Genomic DNA, 18,735 nt, shown 5'->3' on the forward strand with positions numbered 1-18,735 from the left:
GTTAAATTTGAGACATTACTGCACCCTAGTGGCTTAATAACAAATAGTCTGCATTATTTATCAACCAACCCAACATCCAATTCAAAATCAAATGATTTGATATGTAATCATGCCTGAACATGTATATTTATTAATATTTCTTGACTTGTGATCCAGATTTATCATTCCATTAGCATAGATGTTTAAAGGGGACATTTCACAAGACATTTTTAAGATGTCAAATAAATCTTTGGTGTACATACGTGAAGTTCTAGCTAAAAATACCAGATACAGATAATTTATTATAGCATGTTAAAATTGCCACTTTGTTGGTGCGAGCAAAAATGTGAGGTTTTGGGTGTGTCCTTTAAAATGCATGAGCTGATGAAATGCAAACACTGATCACAATAATGGTGGTTTGTTGAAATTAAAACAATTGTGCTGTCAATTCTTTTTTCTCTCAGTTTATCTCTGCACTAAATGGCAGTGCCGTGGTTGGAAAGTGCGGATTAAGGGATGGTATTATCCCCTTCTGACATCACAAGAGGAGCCACATCAATGACCTATTTTTTTTTGCTTGCAGTGAAATTTTTACCAAAACTAAGTTACTGGGTTGATCTTTTTCACATTTTCTAGTTTTAAAGAAGCACTGGTGACCCAATTATAACACTTAAACATGGAAAAAGTCAGATTTTCATGGTATGTCCCCTTTAATAGACAATCTTTATTAATTTAATGCTGAGCAATATGTTTTTTTACATTCCACCTAAAAATACAAGCATTTGAGAAATGAGGAGTCCCGGTTCAAACTCAAAGTTTGAAAAACGCTTCTGGCTTCTCGTCTTCAATTGCCTGGAAGAACTTCTGAAAGTCCTGTAAATATGAACAGAGATCAAACAAAATGAAAATAGCTAAGTGGTTTTTATGCCTTACATGATTTTGGAAGCATTGCATAAGCATTTTTAATGTATTTCCTCCAGTCATTAATAGTAAAGTGCATGTAAATGCAGGGCTATGTTGACCGTCTGTTCTCCTGAGCATCAAGCAAGAACTCCAGGATGTTCTCGGGGCGGCAGACGGTCACACTAAGTAACTAGTTCATTAAATGTGTGTGTGCGCAGGTGTGTGTACATGTATAAGGGCCAAACTTTTTACAAATATGGTGAAAACAGACTTGGCCAAATCAAAGAATTGCTTTAGATTTAATAATGCCTATAGGTTTATGTAAGGTTTAAGGTATAGAAAACGACATCCTAATATGAAAACCGTTAAGTCGATGAAAGATTTCATTGTTATACTTCTAAGGCGTATCTGTGTGGACAGTAAGAAATGTCAGACATCTAAAAAACTGACGGGCGGTATAAAGTTAATATTAGCTACAGATTAACCAGTATTACCAGCAGTGAGAGTCATTGGGAGTGTCTTAAAGGGTGTGTTTAAATACTGTTGTAACTTAACAAGACTAACTGGTCTGCTGTGCTTATGAATGTTTACATTTCAAGTGTTGTGTGTACAACAAAATGAATAGGGTTAACATAAACTGCAAAAAGTTATTCAGTTCTAGCTACTGGTCTAACTTGCTAAGTACCCAGCAGCCTAAAACACTTGTTGCAAAACTGAATCAGTGCACTGGACTTCTTTATTACAAATCGAATCCAGGTGAAAAAAGTGCGCTTAAATACACTTTATTTAAGTACACTTAGTAAATGTACTGATTTTGTACAAAAAAAGAATACTTTTTTAAAGTGCACTAAAGTACTGCTAAAGTGGAAGTGTACTTTGAATTATTATATTTTAGTGTATAACTTTTACAGTTTAATTTAGCACAAACATATTTTAATACATTCTAGTATACTTTATGTAACCTGTGTAGCCTGAACCTTACAAGCTTTAAGAAGTATAACCAGATTAGTATTAGTTGTTATAATAATGTAATAAACAGAAAAAAACAGAAAAACATCTCAGATATGAAATTTAAAACAGATAAGACAACTATGTTAGACTTTTTTCAATATTTTATATATTTTTATAGTTTATTTATTTTTTTATATATTAATGTAGGCCTATATGACACTCACCCCGCAATATTTGTCTCCATTAAAGACCTGAGGGGGCATCGCTGTTGGGTTTCCCACTTTCTTTCTCATCTGCTCTTTGTTTTCTGGACTCTGTGAAATGTCGACAGTGAAGTACTTGATCTGCTTAGCATCCAGGTAATCAAAAATCTGAGTCTGCTGTTGCTTCACCTAGAGGAAGAGATTAAAAAGTGACCCTTTAATAATGTGCATTAAATAAGGTATACATACCATTTTTTTAACATATGCGACAACCAGGTTTAAAAAAGATTAATAAATGTTCTTCCATGTCTTAGATTTTTTTCTACTGCATAGATATACCTACACAAATTTTACATAATCCAGATAAAGCTACTTATTTATCATGACTTCACCACGGACAGCTGTGGTGCCGTGCAATACGTAAAGCAAGAAAAACCCAAACAAACAGCTGACCTGTCACAAAGCATGTTCAAATTGTGCAGTTTTAAGTAAATGCATGAAAAATAAATAGAAAATCCAATCACACACCTCTCTAGAGCCACTAACACTGGTGAAATAGATTGTGATGGTCATCTTTAAAATCCTAGTTTGTTGAGATTATAACCGATGAATGAAGTAGATTAGGGTTTATAAAAGCTGTCTGGATGTGTAAGAAAACCGCACACTGCCAACTCAAAGACCAGGTAAGCCAGTTTTGACATAGTTTAGCAGTGGCTCCACCTTCTCGGCAGTCTACCATAAGCACTCAGACTCTTCACAAGCATCAGGGTGCAAGCCTAAGCTTGCCTTGGGGCAATCGTGTTGGTTTCTGTTAAGTCATAGTACAAAATCACAAACTTCAGTGAAATGTTTTGGATTTGCAATTTTAGCAGTTATTATTGAAAATCATATTGTTTAAAAATGATCCACTGCAAAAAATGACTTTCTTAATTAGTATTTTTGTCTTGTTTTCAGTAGAAATATCTAAAAATTCTTGATGTATTCAATATGTATTTTCTTGATGAGCAAAATAGAAAATATGTCTAGTTTTTAGACAAAAATATACAATTTAAGTGAATGTGTTCTTAAAACAAGCAAAATATCTGCCAATGAGTTAGAAAATCTTTCTTGAATTAAGCGTTTAAGAGAAAAGTAAACTTATTTCTAGATTTTTTTTTCTCACCCTATTGGCAGATATTTTTGCTTGTTTTAAGCACAAATTCAATTAATTTGTATATTTTGTTCATCAATAAAATGCATCTTGATTTAAGATTTTTTTGATGTTTCTACTGAAAACAAGACAAAATAATAAGTAAGAAAGTCATGTTTTGCAGTGTAATAATAACAATGATATAGGCCTACAACAAAACTTTACAATTAAAATAAAAGGAGTACAATATTGGACAATTAAAAGTTCTGCTGTACTTACAAGGAATTGGAAATTAATGGGGCAGTTTCCCGGACAGGGTTTATCCTAAAATGCATGTTTGAGCTGCCTAATTTGAAAACATCTTGCCCTGATGAGCAAAACGACCCAAGAAAATAAGTCTAGTTTTTACCAAAAATATCAAATTTAAGTGATTTTGTGCATAAAACAAGCAAAATAAATCTGCCAATGGGCTAAGCAAATTTTTCATGAATGAAAAAGTGTTTAAGAAAAATGTTCAAGATTTTTTGCTTAACCCATTAGCAGATTTTTTGCTTGTTTTATGCACAAAATCACTTAAATTTGATATTTTTGGTCTGAAAACTAGACTTATTTTCTTGGGTCGTATTGCTCATAAAGAAAAGGCATCTTAATTTAAGAATTTTTAGATATTTTTGCCGAAAACAAGACAAAAATACTTTTAAATAAAACACTTTTTTTCCTTGAAAATCATTTTTTTTTTTTGCAGTGTAGACCTGGCTTAACCTAAACCCTGTCTGGGAAACCGAAAAAAATTATTGTAAGATTTTGTTAAAAGTCATTGCATAATTTGATCAGAAATTTACAATTTAAATCGATTTGAAACACATTATAGTTCATAACTACCTGCTTCTTCGGTTCTATAGGAGATCTGTTAACTCACCTGTGAGAAAGCAACTAAGAAATGCTAAAAAAAAATGTTAAACTAGTCCTCAATTGTTTTTGTGCATGCATTAATATCTTGCAATTTATGCAATAATCTGTGTCCAAATAATTCTGTTGGACTGACGAGCAAAATCACACAACGCGTCAGACAGCACCACCTAGCGTTGGATTCGAGTTTTGTACCCTCGATTTAGACAAAGCGATAATCAAAGAAGTGTTAACACTTTGTTCGATAAAACATCTTCTAAATAAAAATGTAACAAAAGCAATACAAAAATAAATCTACAAGCAAGCGTTATATCAATAAGACTAGAATTAGAATTAACGAGTCATTTATACAGGCAGCGAGACGGACGCCTATGGGTCCTTTTCTGCTTAAAACAATGCTGTCGACGTTATGACGTTCTCTTTACCCACAGTCAGAGCGAAGGTAGGAAGACTGTCTACGATCCCTGACAGAATCTGTCTTAATATCAACCATCCTGGTTTTAAAATGGTCAGAGATGTATCCGAAGACATGGATATTAATATATCGTTCATGTTTTGCCTTCATTTCAGAGTTAGAAACCGCTCATCCATCCTTAATCTACAATGGCCGAGGAAGGGTAAGCATGAGAGTCATCTTTGCATTATTGTGCAGCGCACTTGCATTGTGTATCAAAAATATTTCTGAAGTTAAGGTTTTGAAGGTCTGTTTTTGTAAGGATGTTTCACCAAAAATATAATTGAGCTACATAACTTATTTTATTGACGAATTATTTATTTACTTCCAATTTTGTATAAACTGAAATAAAGTAACTTCGTAGCGGTAGTAGGTTACTTATTTTCCTTACCTCGGCAATGATGAATTTACATTCTTTAGTCGGAATCCCCTTCACTCCAATTATGAGTGATACAAACTATCTGAAACGCCGGGTGTTCTAACCACGTGCACGTCTACTTGCCTGCTTTTACACCCGGATAACATGTTTTGTCCTAACTTGACAGCATTGCTGCTGGAGGTGTGATGGATGTTAACACCGCCCTGCCAGAAGTGCTGAAGACCGCACTCATCCACGACGGACTGGCACGCGGGATCCGCGAGGCCGCCAAGGCCCTCGACAAGTAAGAAGCGTTTAATCCTTTAACCATCGTAACTTACAATTTTTCTGTATCAATGATGATAACCTGGCTCCCTCTTCTGAAGTCTCTGAGGATAAATGCCATCGTCACCCTATTTCTGTCTGAGATACTACATGTATGTAAAGTCATGACACTTGCATATATTTTTAGTCTCATCACGCACTTTATTTTTTAGGCGCCAGGCTCATCTTTGTGTCCTGGCAGCTAACTGTGACGAACCCATGTACGTCAAGCTGGTTGAGGCTCTTTGTGCCGAGCATCAGATCAACCTCATCAAGGTAGGGATGATTGGTTATATGTAAAGCTCTTTTATGTGAACCATTATGCCACTAACCAGAAAATTAAATGTCAGCATTCTTCATTACTATATAAATTGTAAGGAAAAACCCTCAAGCAAAATGTGTTACGAATAGCTCCAAGAAACTTTTTATTTGGACATGTGAGTTTTAATTTGCAGTACAATGCTTAATTTTTGTGTCTACTACTTGTAGGTTGATGACAACAAGAAGCTTGGTGAGTGGGTTGGTCTGTGCAAGATCGACAGAGAGGGCAAACCCCGTAAGGTTGTGGGCTGTAGCTGTGTAGTCATCAAGGTGGGTGTCCGCATGTGTATCCAAATTCTGTTTTTAATTTGTGTGTTCATTTATAAACATTATAAAATCTGTTCTGAAGATTCTTCAAAACAATGTTTGAGCCAGGTCGAGTCCAGATGCTGGCTTTCTGTGCCCTGTGTCTGTTTTTTGATGTCTTGGCAAGATTAAGAGCCTGAACACGAGCCTCATAACCCTGTTTTGGATCATGAGGTCCCAAGAAGGGCAACAACTAACTTAATTCTTTTCTGCTTTGAGTGGATTATTTCAATCTCCTGTTCTTTGTTTCTTCAGGACTACGGCAAAGAGTCCCAGGCTAAAGACGTCATTGAGGAGTACTTCAAAGCCAAGAAGTAAAACACCAAATAAAAGATCGTTTTGGAATCTATGTTTTGTCTTGTGTTTAATTGCAGCGTAAAACTACAGGTACCTGACAAGTTCAGGTTTTTGTGTTGGTATAAACCGCTTGTATTCAGACACATTATGGCTATTGATACTAAAGTGGTGCACTTATTAAAGGGAAAACACCAGTTTTTCAATATTTTGCTCCTCTTATCTCAACTTGGATGAATTAATACATGCATTTAACTTTTCAGTGCGTGCAGTTAATCTTTGTACAGTGTTTTGGGGATGTGTGGGCATAAAGCTTGGCCCCATTCATTCCTTGGGATCCAAACAGTTCAGTGTTTCCCTATTTATAGACAGTTAAACTTAAGTTAAATTTACTACTTTTTACTACCTTTTTTACTACCTTCAGAATATTTTTGAAAAACCATCACGACACTGAATTGCAAGTGTTAATCAGCGACCTTTCTATTATTTACACAGATTTTGACATATATAACATACAAAAAAAGAATTAAAGTGAAAAAATTCTTCTGACTGAAATATTTTTCAGGCCAAGTCATATTCCTTTACCTAACACTATGTAGGCGAGACCAATAGCATTTTAAGGGGAGATTTTAATAAATTCCATATTGAAGTCTCATGTGGCATATAGGTAGCTGTAGTTTGCAGGGCATTTCAGATTAAGGCGAAACAGCTAAATAACTCACTATACTGTATAAAAAGAAAACATGAATATCACCACCTTTAATGACTCTTTTATTAATTATTTATTAATTGTAAATGTATTTATTTTAGCATTTACTAATCATTTTTTAATCAAAGTTGAAACTGTTAACATTAGTGAATGCACCATGAACCACCGTCAATTACTGTAATGACATAAACAAGAATTAATTAATGCTTATATACTCTATATTTTTCATTGTTTGTTAATGTTATATAATGCATTTACTAATGTGAACAAATACAACTTTTTCATATCATATTATTCAGTACCCATAAACGAATAATCCAGGGTCTGTTCTGTTCACACAACAGTTTACAGTCACAGCTCTAATACAGTAACGTTATGTATGAATATAAACCCTGAACGAGTAACTCGAGTCAAACTCGTGTAGAATTCGCACAGGATGTCAGTAACCATAGTGACAGTTGTTAATTGAATGACTGTAAGTTACATTTATCAACAAAATATTATGTTACAATAGAGGCAGCGCTGATGTGCTATTTTATGCGCAATGTTTCTGCTGTTTACTTTCTCCTAAGACCTAAATGGTCGTGTTTATATGAGGATATTTGCAAAGACGGGATTTTTGACGCATGTATGTTATTTAAGGCCAATAAAGCGGCAAAAATACGTCCAACACAAGCTCAATGAGAAACGAATGGGCGGCTAGCGTGCTCCTCTGACACAGAAACAGCGGACGCACTGTTGTTTGTGTTTGAATGGCTTAAAATCACTTGTTTTTAAACTGCTGTGCTTAAATATATGTACAAATGTTACGTTTTTGTGACCACAGCAAATGCAACTGCAAGAACCGACAGGTGGATGACATCAAAGTCCCGCGAGAGCATTTCGGAAGCAGTCTCCTCTTATCCTCGTCAATCGCTCTAACAGGATTTGGATGTCATCTGCCTCTTGGTTCTTGTGGATCCACATGAAGTTTACCCACGAGTTAAACAACCCGTTGTACCAGCCTCTGGCTATATCAGCATAGCATTAAAAAGCGTGCCGCGGATGATCAATAACGTGAGAAATCATTTACCCCCAAAATACAGGACCCCTTACGTTAGTCATACTGTGCAAAGACACGCAATTACCTGTTTGGTTGTCTTATCCCACGAACTGAAGGGCTTGCCAATCTTCATCATTTCGCTAAGCCAAGTCAATCGTCTTTTACACCTTTATCGATCTTCAAAACATCGGAGCCTTTCTGCATTATAAGTTTGACCATGCTAGCTGAAAAAGTTTTACCTCAGCTTAACGTGATACAGTCAGAAACCCGGAGTGGATCCGGTGCGTAGTGATAACAGAACGCTTACTGCGGAGAGAGGAACGTGATTTGGCTCCACTCCAGGCTTTGATCACATCCCAGAGACGAAAGATCTTTGATTATTTGCCCAGATATGCAGGTGATTTGAACTAATTTCCAGGCATCATAACATTACAAAAGGCAATCGAAAATTTACTACCTCGTCAGATGACGTTTACTACTTTTTACTACTTTTTACTGGCCTTAATTTGGCATAATTTAATTTACTACCTTTTACTACCTTTTACAACCCCGCGGAAACCCTGATAGACTGCTACACGAGTAAGTATGACAGCACTATATCATATGGAGGAGGAGCACTTAGTTTGCAGCACTTCGAGATCAGGCGCAGAAATATTGACAGAAGTTTGAGCAAGATGGGGAGGAGTCAGGAGTGATGTTACTGCACGCTGAGGTCAAAGTGCTGCAAACTAAGTGTTTTTCTGCCATACAAAATAGGTCTCATTTTAATCCACTTAAAAATCGTCTTATTTTGTGCCACCATATTTACTCGTGTAGCAGTCTTTAGGTGGGGAGGCATGGAAGTGTTTGGATCCTGTGGAATGAGTGGGGCTGGGCTAAATGCTAACACATTCACGTCATGCTTTACAAAGATTAAATGCGCGCATGGAATAAAGATGGTTATTTATTGATTTGTATAAGTTGAGGTAAGAACATAGTAAAATATTGAAAAACTGTGGTGTTGCCCTTTAAAGCTAACTGTTGAAGGCTTTATTTTGCTATTAATTGTTCATGATTAATTCAATTTCTTTGGGTTGAAGTTTATCTACTATAGCAGTGGTTCTTAAACTGGATGCTGTGAGCTTGTGCTGGGGCCAGTTTATGTACATTTGACAAAATGCATTAATTTATAAATTCTGTGTAACTGTGCCAAAGAATGCATTAAAATACTGTTAAGTTATCCATCTACATGGAAGGTTTGTGGCTTTAGTAAGTGCAAGAATTCCCAAGAGACTGCTTTACATGTCCGTTTACGTCCCTAGAATTTGCCTTTAGAATAAAATAGTCTATTACCTTACTTAAAAGGGGCATGAATAATAATATGGAGATCTGCTCTGATTGGCTGTTAATATTAGGGAGTACATCTCGTCTGTTAGCTGCAGGTGTTATGTTGAGATTGAAAAATGTCAGTGTCACATATTTAAAAATAATAATTCAAAAGTCAAATATAATTTTATACATATACAACAGACATGTTCCAACAAAAAAAGTCTCCCAACTTTTCTGCTTTAACTGTAAATTGACAGCAAACTGTGCAAAATATCGCATAGTTTCTTTCGTCGTGTTTTAGGCCTACCCCAGTAAAGTCTGCTTCCAAGATGTTAAATGATACACGTTGATGAAAATATATTTTAGTGACTGAGGGTAAAGCACTGGCCCGAACATCTGTCATGCTTGCCCCGGGCCACCGGGCAGTCCTTTATGTTGAGCCCTGATGTTTGAGGTTCATGATGTCATTACCATGTACTAAACTCTTATTATCTATGCCTATCTATAGGTTAATACAGTTTTCCTTTCTACGGCACCTCTAAACCTCAGTAAAATAAGGCTACTAACCAACAGCACTACATTGTATAATTTAATGTTTTGTTTCTTATTTATATTTTAAGTTTGGTTAAATTTTCTTTGGGGCCCATGAAGGGAAGCATTGAGAACCACTGCACTAGAGGCACCGCAAGTCTTTTTAAAGCATTAGAAAATAAATCAAGAAAATGACAGGTCAGGTGTTTACAATTTTATCTACATACATTCTCAAAATAAAAACTGACACACAACATAAGGCACAACAAATTATACACAGACTTTTTTTGCCAAAAACATACAAAACAAAATCAAAGTGATACCATGTGAAAACACACAGCATCCTTAAGTGTTTAATCTAGACCCTGTAAAATAATTTACATGAATCTATTCTAAATGACCCTTAGAGTACAGAGCTTCAGTTGTTTCTAAGTGGAGATGAAGACAATGAAGTCTATAGTATAGACAGTTACAAGTTCCTGCAGAAGAGCGAGTATATATATGCAGTTTACAGTCAAAGTTATCTGTTCGTATGAACAAAATGGATACTCCTCTCCCCACATTAAAACATGAAATGCAGTGTGTGACGTAAGACCTTAGTTAGCTCCCGACAAGCCTGGTTTGACCATACAATCCTAGTTTCCCCGTCTGTCCTAGTCTTCTTAAGACAGTGCAGAATTATCTCAAAAGCCAGAAGTTTCTTAAAAATAAAAAGACGACGACAGCATAAAAAGAGTCCGCAGTGTACTCTTATTCTTAAATAGTACAAAAAGGGCTTATGATACAGGTGTTGAGTTACAGGTACTCAAACTCCAGTGCTTGGTGAAGGGCAAGCAGGTCAGAGTGGCTTGATATTCTCCAGAACGGCATGTTGTGCTGTGGAAACAAACAGATTGTGAGCATGTGAGCTTGTGTATGTCCAGAAAAGTGGATGACTCTGGGCCGTATCCACACCGGATTCACCCCGAAGCTGCTGACTTTGGTGCGGATCCGGCCCCGAGTCGTCTGCTGACAGGAAGTCGGAATACATTTTCCACCATTACCCATGCAGGCATGTTAATTCACAAAGTATAGTCACGCTATTCACATGTTGGCTACCATGTGTTAATGTTTATTAAAACAAGTTAAAAAACTGACAACCAAACCACCGAAAAGATAAATAAAGAATCTGATACCCATCACATTGAATTAGCTGACTAAATTGCAAAAGAGGTTTTATAAAGAGTTTATATTATCTAAACACATTCTTGAAAACCATTTAGTAAAGATGAACATTTTGGGATACTTAAAGGTGCAATGTGGGACTTTTAGAAGGATCTCTTGACAGAAATGCAATATAATACACATAACTAAGATTAATCGCGATTAATCGCATACAAAATAAAAGTGATTTTTGGCACAATATACTGTATGTGTGTGTACTGTGTGTAATTATTATGTATATTTAACCACGCACACATACATATATTCATTAAAAAATATATTTAAATATAATTTTTAAATTTATATATAATACAGAATATATATATAAAAATATATATATTTCTTAAATACATACATGAATGTGTGTATTTATATATACATAATAATTACACACAGTAAACACTTATATATTATGCAAAAAAAATCACTTTTATTTTGTATGCGATTAATCAGTGGTGTATAAAGATCTTACATAATAAATTGTATTGTTTCTATTACCTTACAATGAGCCGTATTTATCTACATACACCACGGGTCCTCTTACATGGAAGCTGCCGTCGAACTGTTCTACAGAACACATTTTGTCCCTACTTTGGCCCTGTCCCAAATGGCACACTCCGGATTTATGGACTTCCTCAGAGTCCACACTTTGATGACATCATGTAGTGCAGACCTTAGGGACCCTTGACGCGAGACCACTAGGTCACACTGGAGTCATATTTTGGGACAGACTGGAGCAGGGGTGTCCAATCCTGCTCCTGGCGATCAACTATCCTGCAGAGTTCAGGTCCAACTCTAATCAAACACACCTGCCTTCAATTTTCAAGTAATCTTGAAGTCCTTGATTAGCTGCTTCAGGTGTATCTGATTTGGGTTGGAGCTGAACTTTGCAGGACAGTCGATCGCCAGGAGTAGGATTGGACACCCCTGGACTGGAGCATCACGACGGAAATAGGAAAATAAGTTGCCCATCATTGTGAACTCCTCCCTTCCGTCGTCTGATTGGTCTAATTGCTCTTTCGCAAGGACTTCTGGGTTGGTAAAGTGTACGAAGCCTGCTGCAGTGCGGGCTTTGCCAAAGACCGCATCAAGGGTGCAAAGGGGGTGCTCAACGGAGCGTAAAAATGACAGATGGGACACCCTACGGACTCAAATACGCTGCATTTACACCAACCAATTAGCAAGTGCTATGTGGTTGTCTGTTTGCAAGATGGCTGCTGTTGATTGTGCTTTAATCGAGAGAGTTACCAGTTTGTATTTGGTCACCTTACTACAGGGGGAAAATAAACAGCGCAGGTCGATAAACGTAACGTGACTCAAAAGTGAAATGTGTATTTACAACTTATCAGGTTGCCCAGTGTCCTCACTGACATTCTTCCAAGCGAGGGCCTTTTTATTCCGGTCTTTATAGAAATAAAAACTTGAGTCGTATAGCTCCGGGTGACTGCTCACGGACAATATCAAGCGTTCCTTCATGTTGAATGAGTGACTCCGGGCGGGGCTGCCGCCACAGCAGCAAGCAGGCTCCTGATTGGTTAACGCGGCGCGAAAATCCGCCAAAGTTCAAATTTTTTAACTCGGGCGTCACCTGCAAATTCGTGTCAAACGAAAAATGCACTAAAAGGACCATTCACACGTATCGCGCCAGACGCTCAATTCGCGCCATTCGTGCTTACTAGACGGACGAATGAGCCGGAATCGCATCTACCGCGCCGCGCTAAACGCCTCATTTGTGATGCGAGACCTCCAGACGCGCATTAATGGGTCTTCACATTGACTTAACATTGAAATTACTCGCGCTTGACACCACTACCGCGGCTGGTGTAAACACAGCATAAGCGAGCACGCGCAATTTAAGGCCACGAGACCGATAGTCCACATGAAGTGCGCCATTTGGGACAGACGATGACATGTTTGTCCTGTGGCAGCTAGCGTAGCTTCTCTTTGCGTTTCGAAAGTGAAGTTGGTTGCAATTCGCAATCTCACCACTAGATGCCGCTAAACCCCACATTGGACCTTTAATATTGTTATGAAAAATATCACACACAAGAACGGATTTCCAAATAAACCCTTTACAAAGCACAGCACAATGTATAGTCTTGCAAAAAAGAACCAATTTTCTGTTTTGCAAAATATACATATTTTGGTTTGCACACACCGTTCAGAAATGCACCATAGTCGTTTTCAAGAACAAAAATATTCAGCTGGGTCTCAAGGCAGATACGCTTTACTAAATTCAGTCTTCATCTGGGCTACCAGCCCATCTTTCCTAAAAATCACAACATGTTATCTGCACACGGGAAGTGATGCAATGCTTGGCTGGATTAGATGCTTCAGACCTTAGAGAACCCTCGGCTGAATAACTCTGTTCTGAAACTCTGGGGATCTGAGAAAACCGTCGCTCTCAGATGATCAGAGAAAAGCGTCTGCTACTGCACGCAAGCTGCCCATAAGTTTGATCTATTTGAAGCTCTAAAGCACACACAGACAGGAAGTCCATTCGGAGAGGTCACACACTGCTTCTGGGTCACCTGGGTGTCGTTACCTTGGCAGCGGCCTGCTCCTCTTCTACACCATCCCCAATAACAACATACACTACCTTCCTGCCAAATCTCTGCATTATGCGTTCAAAGCAACTCTCTTTGCCTGCAACATAAACAAGGTGACAGGGGTCAGAGGTTAGGGGTCAAAGGGGAGATTTTACCTGGCTGGCTGCATGCTCCTCATCGCGACCATCGCCAATCACAACATACGTAATGTTAGTGCCAAACCTGGACACTATACGTTCAAAACAGCTCTCTTTACCTGCGAAAATACAAATCACAGACTTGAACCTTAACGCACAATCATGCACGATGAGAATTTATTACTTAATTAAAAAGCCAGACTCCGAGTTTACATCGGAGAGAGCAGAAAGAAAAATGGGAGGGAAGTGAAAAATGGAGTTGTGAGGCACATGAGCAGGATTTTTTCCATATACAGATGAGAATGACATGAATTCGAACTGTTAGTTGCTATTGCACACACAATACAAACCTTGACCTCTCAAAACATTTTGTTCTTGCTGTTACCAGGACAACTTTAACAAGCATGGGGATGTGGGAAGTGTGTGCAGAAGATGGCTTTGGCTCAACAAGACAACGAAAGCATTATGGACTAGTCACACAAGATGATAGATCAGATTAGAATGAGAAAGTCTCCTTTAATAGAATGCTTTACAGCGATGGTAACATATAAAACAGAATGAAGTGCATTTGGATAAGTAACCCATACCTGTATCCAAACTACTTCCATAACCATATCGATCATGTGCATCTAACCCAAGAAATTGTACTAACTTCTTTTTTATTTTTTAGTTGCATGGCCGTAGCTGAAGTGTAGTAGTTTTTTGTGCTGTGAAATTGTAACAAATCACAGATTGTAAGTGTGCATGTAGCAAGTCCGCATAGCCAACATGCCCAAAGTACGTGCCAAACAATGCACAATACTGCGTACGGCCCTTCAGCACCTCCTTTGTCCTCAAGTTGACCTCCAGGAGAAATGATATACAGAATACAAGCTGTTGAGCAGCCAATCAGAATCAACTCCTCATGATCAGATGAAGTGTGGGAGAGTAAAAATGCCATGGGACTGGGTAACCCTGATCATTTATCATTTATGATTTACTGAAATGACGTGAGCCAGAGCATGTTCAGCACACACGCAAACAAGCATAAAACACTTCCACACGAACCAAATAAAAAGCTTACCTATTTTGGTTGCGCTGTAAATGTTTTCGACAGGAAAAGCTGAGCCCAGGCTGTACAACAACACTTTAGCGAGCGCGGGTATTAACTGTGTCGTTGTCACCAAGACATTAACGCAGTTACTCCTGTGTGAGAGACACAGAGATGTGTTATATAGCATGATATATGGGCCTGGTTTCACAGACAAGGCTTAGCTAAAGCCAGGACTAAGACTTGGCTACATTTTTATAAACATGCTTTAGAAAAATACATTACTGTGTGTGTCTTGAGACAAATCAATGGCACTGGCATATTTTAAGATGTGTCATTATTTTCAGTTGAGACAGCTCAAACGTGTTTTAGCCTTAAAGGGACACTTCACTTTTTTGAAAATATGCTAATTTTCCAGCTCCCCTTGAGTTAAACGTTTAATTTTTATCGTATTGGAATCCATTCAGCTGATTTCCGGGTCTGGCGGTACCACTTTTAGCATAGCTTAGCATAATCCATTAAATCTGATAAGACCATTAGCATTGCGCTAAAAAATAACCAAAGAGTTTCAATATTTTTCCTATTTAAAACTAGACTCTTCTGAAGTAACATGTACTAAGACTGACAGAAAATTAAAAGTTGCGATTTTCTAGGCAGATATGGCTAGGAACTATACTCTCATTCTTGCGTAATAATCAAGGAGTTTGCTGCCATAACATGGCTGCAGCGGGCGCAATGATATTACGTAGTAATAGTAATAGTTATATTGAAAGATACTAAGGGGCTTGCACACCAAAGCTTTTACGCCCGCAGCCGGTGCATGTTTTCAATTGTTTCCAATGGAAGCTTGGCATTTTTCAAACTAGCCAGCAGCTAGCGGTTTTCTTCCGCGTTGAAAACCAGCGCCCGGCGGTTTTTCCACGCTCAGCGCTGAGCACAGAGAGTTGAAAAAATTTCAACTTTGGATGAAAAGCTCCGCTCGTCAAGTCAGTTCTCACGCGGCCGTCCAATCACAGTGGAGGAGGGGCAGGACAAGTAGCACAGCAACCAACCGTCTCACAGCTGACGTATCAGAGCTACCAAAGCGCTTAGCTGAAGAAAGCTGGCGTTGTCCAGGCGTTTTCAGCCGCGTTTAAAAGTTTTGGTGTACACAACCCCTAAGGGGACTATTTTAGGGCACTGCGTAATATCATTACGCCTCCTGCAGCCATGTTACAGCAGCAAAGTCCTTGATTATTACACTGGAATGAAAGTATAGTTCCTAGCCATACCTGCCTAGAAAATAGCAACTTTTAATTTTCTTAATTTTTTTTAACTCTTTGGTTGTTTTGAAGTGCGATGCTAATGGTCTAATCAGATTCAATGGATTATGTAAGCTATCCTAAAAGTGGTAGCACCAGACCCAGAGATCAGCTAAATGGATTCCAAAACTGTAAAAATCAAATATTTAACTCTAGGGGAGCTGGAAAATGAGCATATTTTCAAAAAAAGTGGAATGTTCCTTTAAAGGCGGGGTGCATGATTTTTTGAAAAACACCTTGGAAAAGGGAGTAGGGCCGACTACCAAAACATACTTGTAGCCAATCAGCAGTAAGAAGGTCCAGATTCCATTGGGGTAAGGGCCTGTTTGTTTAAGTGATTTCAAATGTCAACATTGGCTTTCAGAGATCATGCAAATGCTAAATTGTAATACCTGGAGCTGATGATTGACAGGGACTTGAGTGCAGTGGTTAGCCAAGAGTCTGTAAGAGCCTCCACCTCTGCTCTTAGCTGAAGCCACGCCTCTCTCTTAGCCGGCCCCAGCATCCCTGTCAAAAACCATCAAGAAAACGGCACAATCACAATAAAACTCATAAGCATCCCACAACGTGGTTGAGCACCGCTATCCTTCAAAAGCCTTGAGTGTTAATGTAAAGACGGATAAAGGATTTTAACCTTCAACCTTAAGGGCTTGTTATAGTCGTGCGTAGATCCTACGGCGTAGCCGCGACGGCGTAGGTTCCGCTTCGGTTTTCATTTATACTTTTGCGGCGGCGGCCGCGTCGACGTGCAAACACGCGCGCAGACCGCTGGTAGGGAGTATCCACGCGTGTAACCACAGTAGCAGCGCGACCGTCAGAGAAGAAGAAGTCTGCGTAGAACTGACGCGCTGTTAAAATTTTTGCGAGGTGCACGTCAGGCTATGCACAGGCTACGGATAGCCTACGCAGTAGCTACGGCATAGAACTTACGCATGACTATAAATCGCCCTTTAACCCCCTTGGATACACCACTGTTTCATGCAAAAGTCAATATCTTACCGCCAACATTGTTTTTGTAGGTGCAGTATAACTCCTTTACTCTTCTATATCGAAAGGCTAACTTCCTCATCCAGTCGACTCCGCCCCTAACTCCTGTTGCTAGGCACAGACTTGCACTTGTTGCAGCTGCATGGAAGCCATCAGTGGCAAAACTGTAAGTACTGTTGATAATAGCAATAACAATTTTGTTTTATGTACAATACACATTACAACATTTTGTTGAACTTGCAATAAATAAAGTATAAATACATAAAAATCCAAATGTTTAGAAATGAGAAGGGGAAATAGGTCCTAGATCAGGGGTCTCCAACCTTTTGTGACCAAGGGCTACCACAATGGATAAAACTAGAGTTCTACTTTTTGATATAGTCTACTCAAAACATTTTTCTTTTACTTGTTGATTTGATTTTATTTTACTTGTAACAGTAACAAATTCAAAATAAGTGTTCTGAGTGTCGTGTGTTGCTCGTGTTTTCAAAATATGTGTTTGTTGCGTCATGTGAACCATGTGCATCACGTGTTTTGTCAAAATAAGTCGTCATTTATGATAAAAGAGACGCTCACGTTCACAAAATACATGCAAGACACTCCCTTAACAGTAAACTCTGATTACGCATGAGATTATGAGAGTATCTGGCAAACGCAAGCGTCTTTTTTTATCATAAACCCTTTAGATGCATCTGCAGCAGGCACTTATTTAGACAAGAAACGTGATGCACATAGGATCACTCGACACGCAGAACACATATTTTGAGATTACGAACCAACACACGACGGGCTACAAACATGTTGTGACAAACTTCGCATCGAGCGCCCTCGAAAAAAGAAGTCACCGGCTGCCACTGCAAGCTAATATAAAAATATGTAATAATTAAATATTAAAATTGAGGCTAATAAATAATAAAATGTGCTTTGGCGGGCAACTCACAGACTCTGTGCGGGCAACCAGGTGCCTGGGGGCACCATGCTGGAGTGACATACTGTATAGTCACATATGTGACCCTGGACCACAAAACGGTCTATTTTTGTGGTCCAAAATATACTATTAATATAATAAATTTGAAATTGAGATCATCTAAAAGCTGAATAAATAGGCTTTTCATGGAACATGATCTTTACTTAAATCCTAATGATTTTTTGGCATAAAAGATCATTTTGACCCATACAATTTATTTTTGGCTGTTTTTTTGGTCCAGAGTCACATATATGTTAAACAGGTCATAAACTCACCTAAGATCTTGTCCATTATCATCTGATGAGGCATCATCAATATGCACCTGATCGCATTCCTAAAATAACACACAATGGAGTTACCACAGGTAACCAGCAGATGGCCACACAATCCCATACAAATGGATACAAACACACCAACGTAGCACAAGTGTGTAAAAGAGTTTGCTTACCTCTAAATCATTAAAAAATAAATGAGTGTCAGCGAGATTAAAGATCATCTCCTCCATTCTTAAACCAAGGGTCACGGCCAAGGGAGGGTCCTGGGGTATCAATATTATTTATTAGTACATTATTTGTCACTGTCATCATTGACTATAACAGTGCTAGCAAGACAAAAAAATTATAATGTTTTTGTCTCTGGTCCTACGTAAATGAAATGCTACATCGAAACCACTTTGAGGATGAAATAACATTTAAATTTCCTATTTTTCTTCGGCTGCACACAAGAATCAATACAGTTTTTATGCAGTATATGCAAGATAAAGGGATAAAAGTGCAATTCAATTTGCAAATAGTATGATATTATTATTAATGTTTGCCAATTTTAAATAAATACACACCT

The 18,735-nt window shown here is 38.1% G+C and overlaps 3 protein-coding genes and 1 non-coding gene across 14 annotated transcripts in view; 2 read left to right on the forward strand and 2 right to left on the reverse strand.

Annotated features, from left to right (window-relative positions):
• Positions 1-683: 683 nt before the first annotated feature.
• LOC129430893 (SH3 domain-binding glutamic acid-rich-like protein 3) lies at positions 684-2,721 on the reverse strand. The gene is made up of 3 exons (XM_055188506.2): positions 2,565-2,721; positions 2,058-2,225; positions 684-852 (listed from the first exon to the last, which is right to left on the reverse strand). The coding sequence occupies exons 1-3, from the start codon at positions 2,607-2,609 to the stop codon at positions 790-792; spliced, it is 276 nt and encodes a 91-aa protein (XP_055044481.1). The 5' UTR covers positions 2,610-2,721; the 3' UTR covers positions 684-789.
• A 1,692-nt stretch (positions 2,722-4,413) lies between these two features.
• Positions 4,414-6,186, forward strand: rps12 (ribosomal protein S12). The gene is made up of 6 exons (XM_055188504.2): positions 4,414-4,516; positions 4,645-4,691; positions 5,074-5,190; positions 5,384-5,486; positions 5,700-5,801; positions 6,093-6,186. Exons 2-6 carry the CDS (start codon positions 4,678-4,680, stop codon positions 6,153-6,155), a joined length of 399 nt encoding a protein of 132 aa, XP_055044479.1. The 5' UTR covers positions 4,414-4,516; positions 4,645-4,677; the 3' UTR covers positions 6,156-6,186.
• On the forward strand, positions 5,236-5,319 carry LOC129431558 (small nucleolar RNA SNORD100). The gene has a single exon (XR_008639882.1). It is a non-coding gene; the product is annotated as a small nucleolar RNA SNORD100 (small nucleolar RNA).
• A 3,734-nt stretch (positions 6,187-9,920) lies between the features above and the next one.
• Positions 9,921-18,735, reverse strand: part of eya4 (EYA transcriptional coactivator and phosphatase 4) — a 56,072-nt gene continuing 47,257 nt past the window's right edge. For 9 of the 11 annotated variants that reach the window (XM_073875434.1, XM_073875433.1, XM_073875435.1 and 6 more), the window contains 7 exons: positions 18,344-18,433; positions 18,171-18,229; positions 16,941-17,101; positions 16,334-16,448; positions 14,674-14,795; positions 13,470-13,570; positions 9,921-10,597 (listed from right to left, as the gene is read on the reverse strand). In XM_073875434.1, coding sequence (XP_073731535.1) covers positions 10,517-10,597; positions 13,470-13,570; positions 14,674-14,795; positions 16,334-16,448; positions 16,941-17,101; positions 18,171-18,229; positions 18,344-18,433 — 729 coding nt within the window. In that variant the 3' untranslated portion in view covers positions 9,921-10,516. Of the gene's footprint in view, positions 10,598-13,469; positions 13,571-13,628; positions 13,730-14,673; positions 14,796-16,333; positions 16,449-16,940; positions 17,102-18,170; positions 18,230-18,343; positions 18,434-18,735 lie in introns of all 11 variants that reach the window. The other 2 variants (XM_073875430.1, XM_073875425.1) reach the window with 1 other exon arrangement.

The sequence above is a fragment of the Misgurnus anguillicaudatus genome, chromosome 13, assembly GCF_027580225.2.
Source record: "Misgurnus anguillicaudatus chromosome 13, ASM2758022v2, whole genome shotgun sequence".
NCBI lineage: Eukaryota > Metazoa > Chordata > Actinopteri > Cypriniformes > Cobitidae > Misgurnus > Misgurnus anguillicaudatus.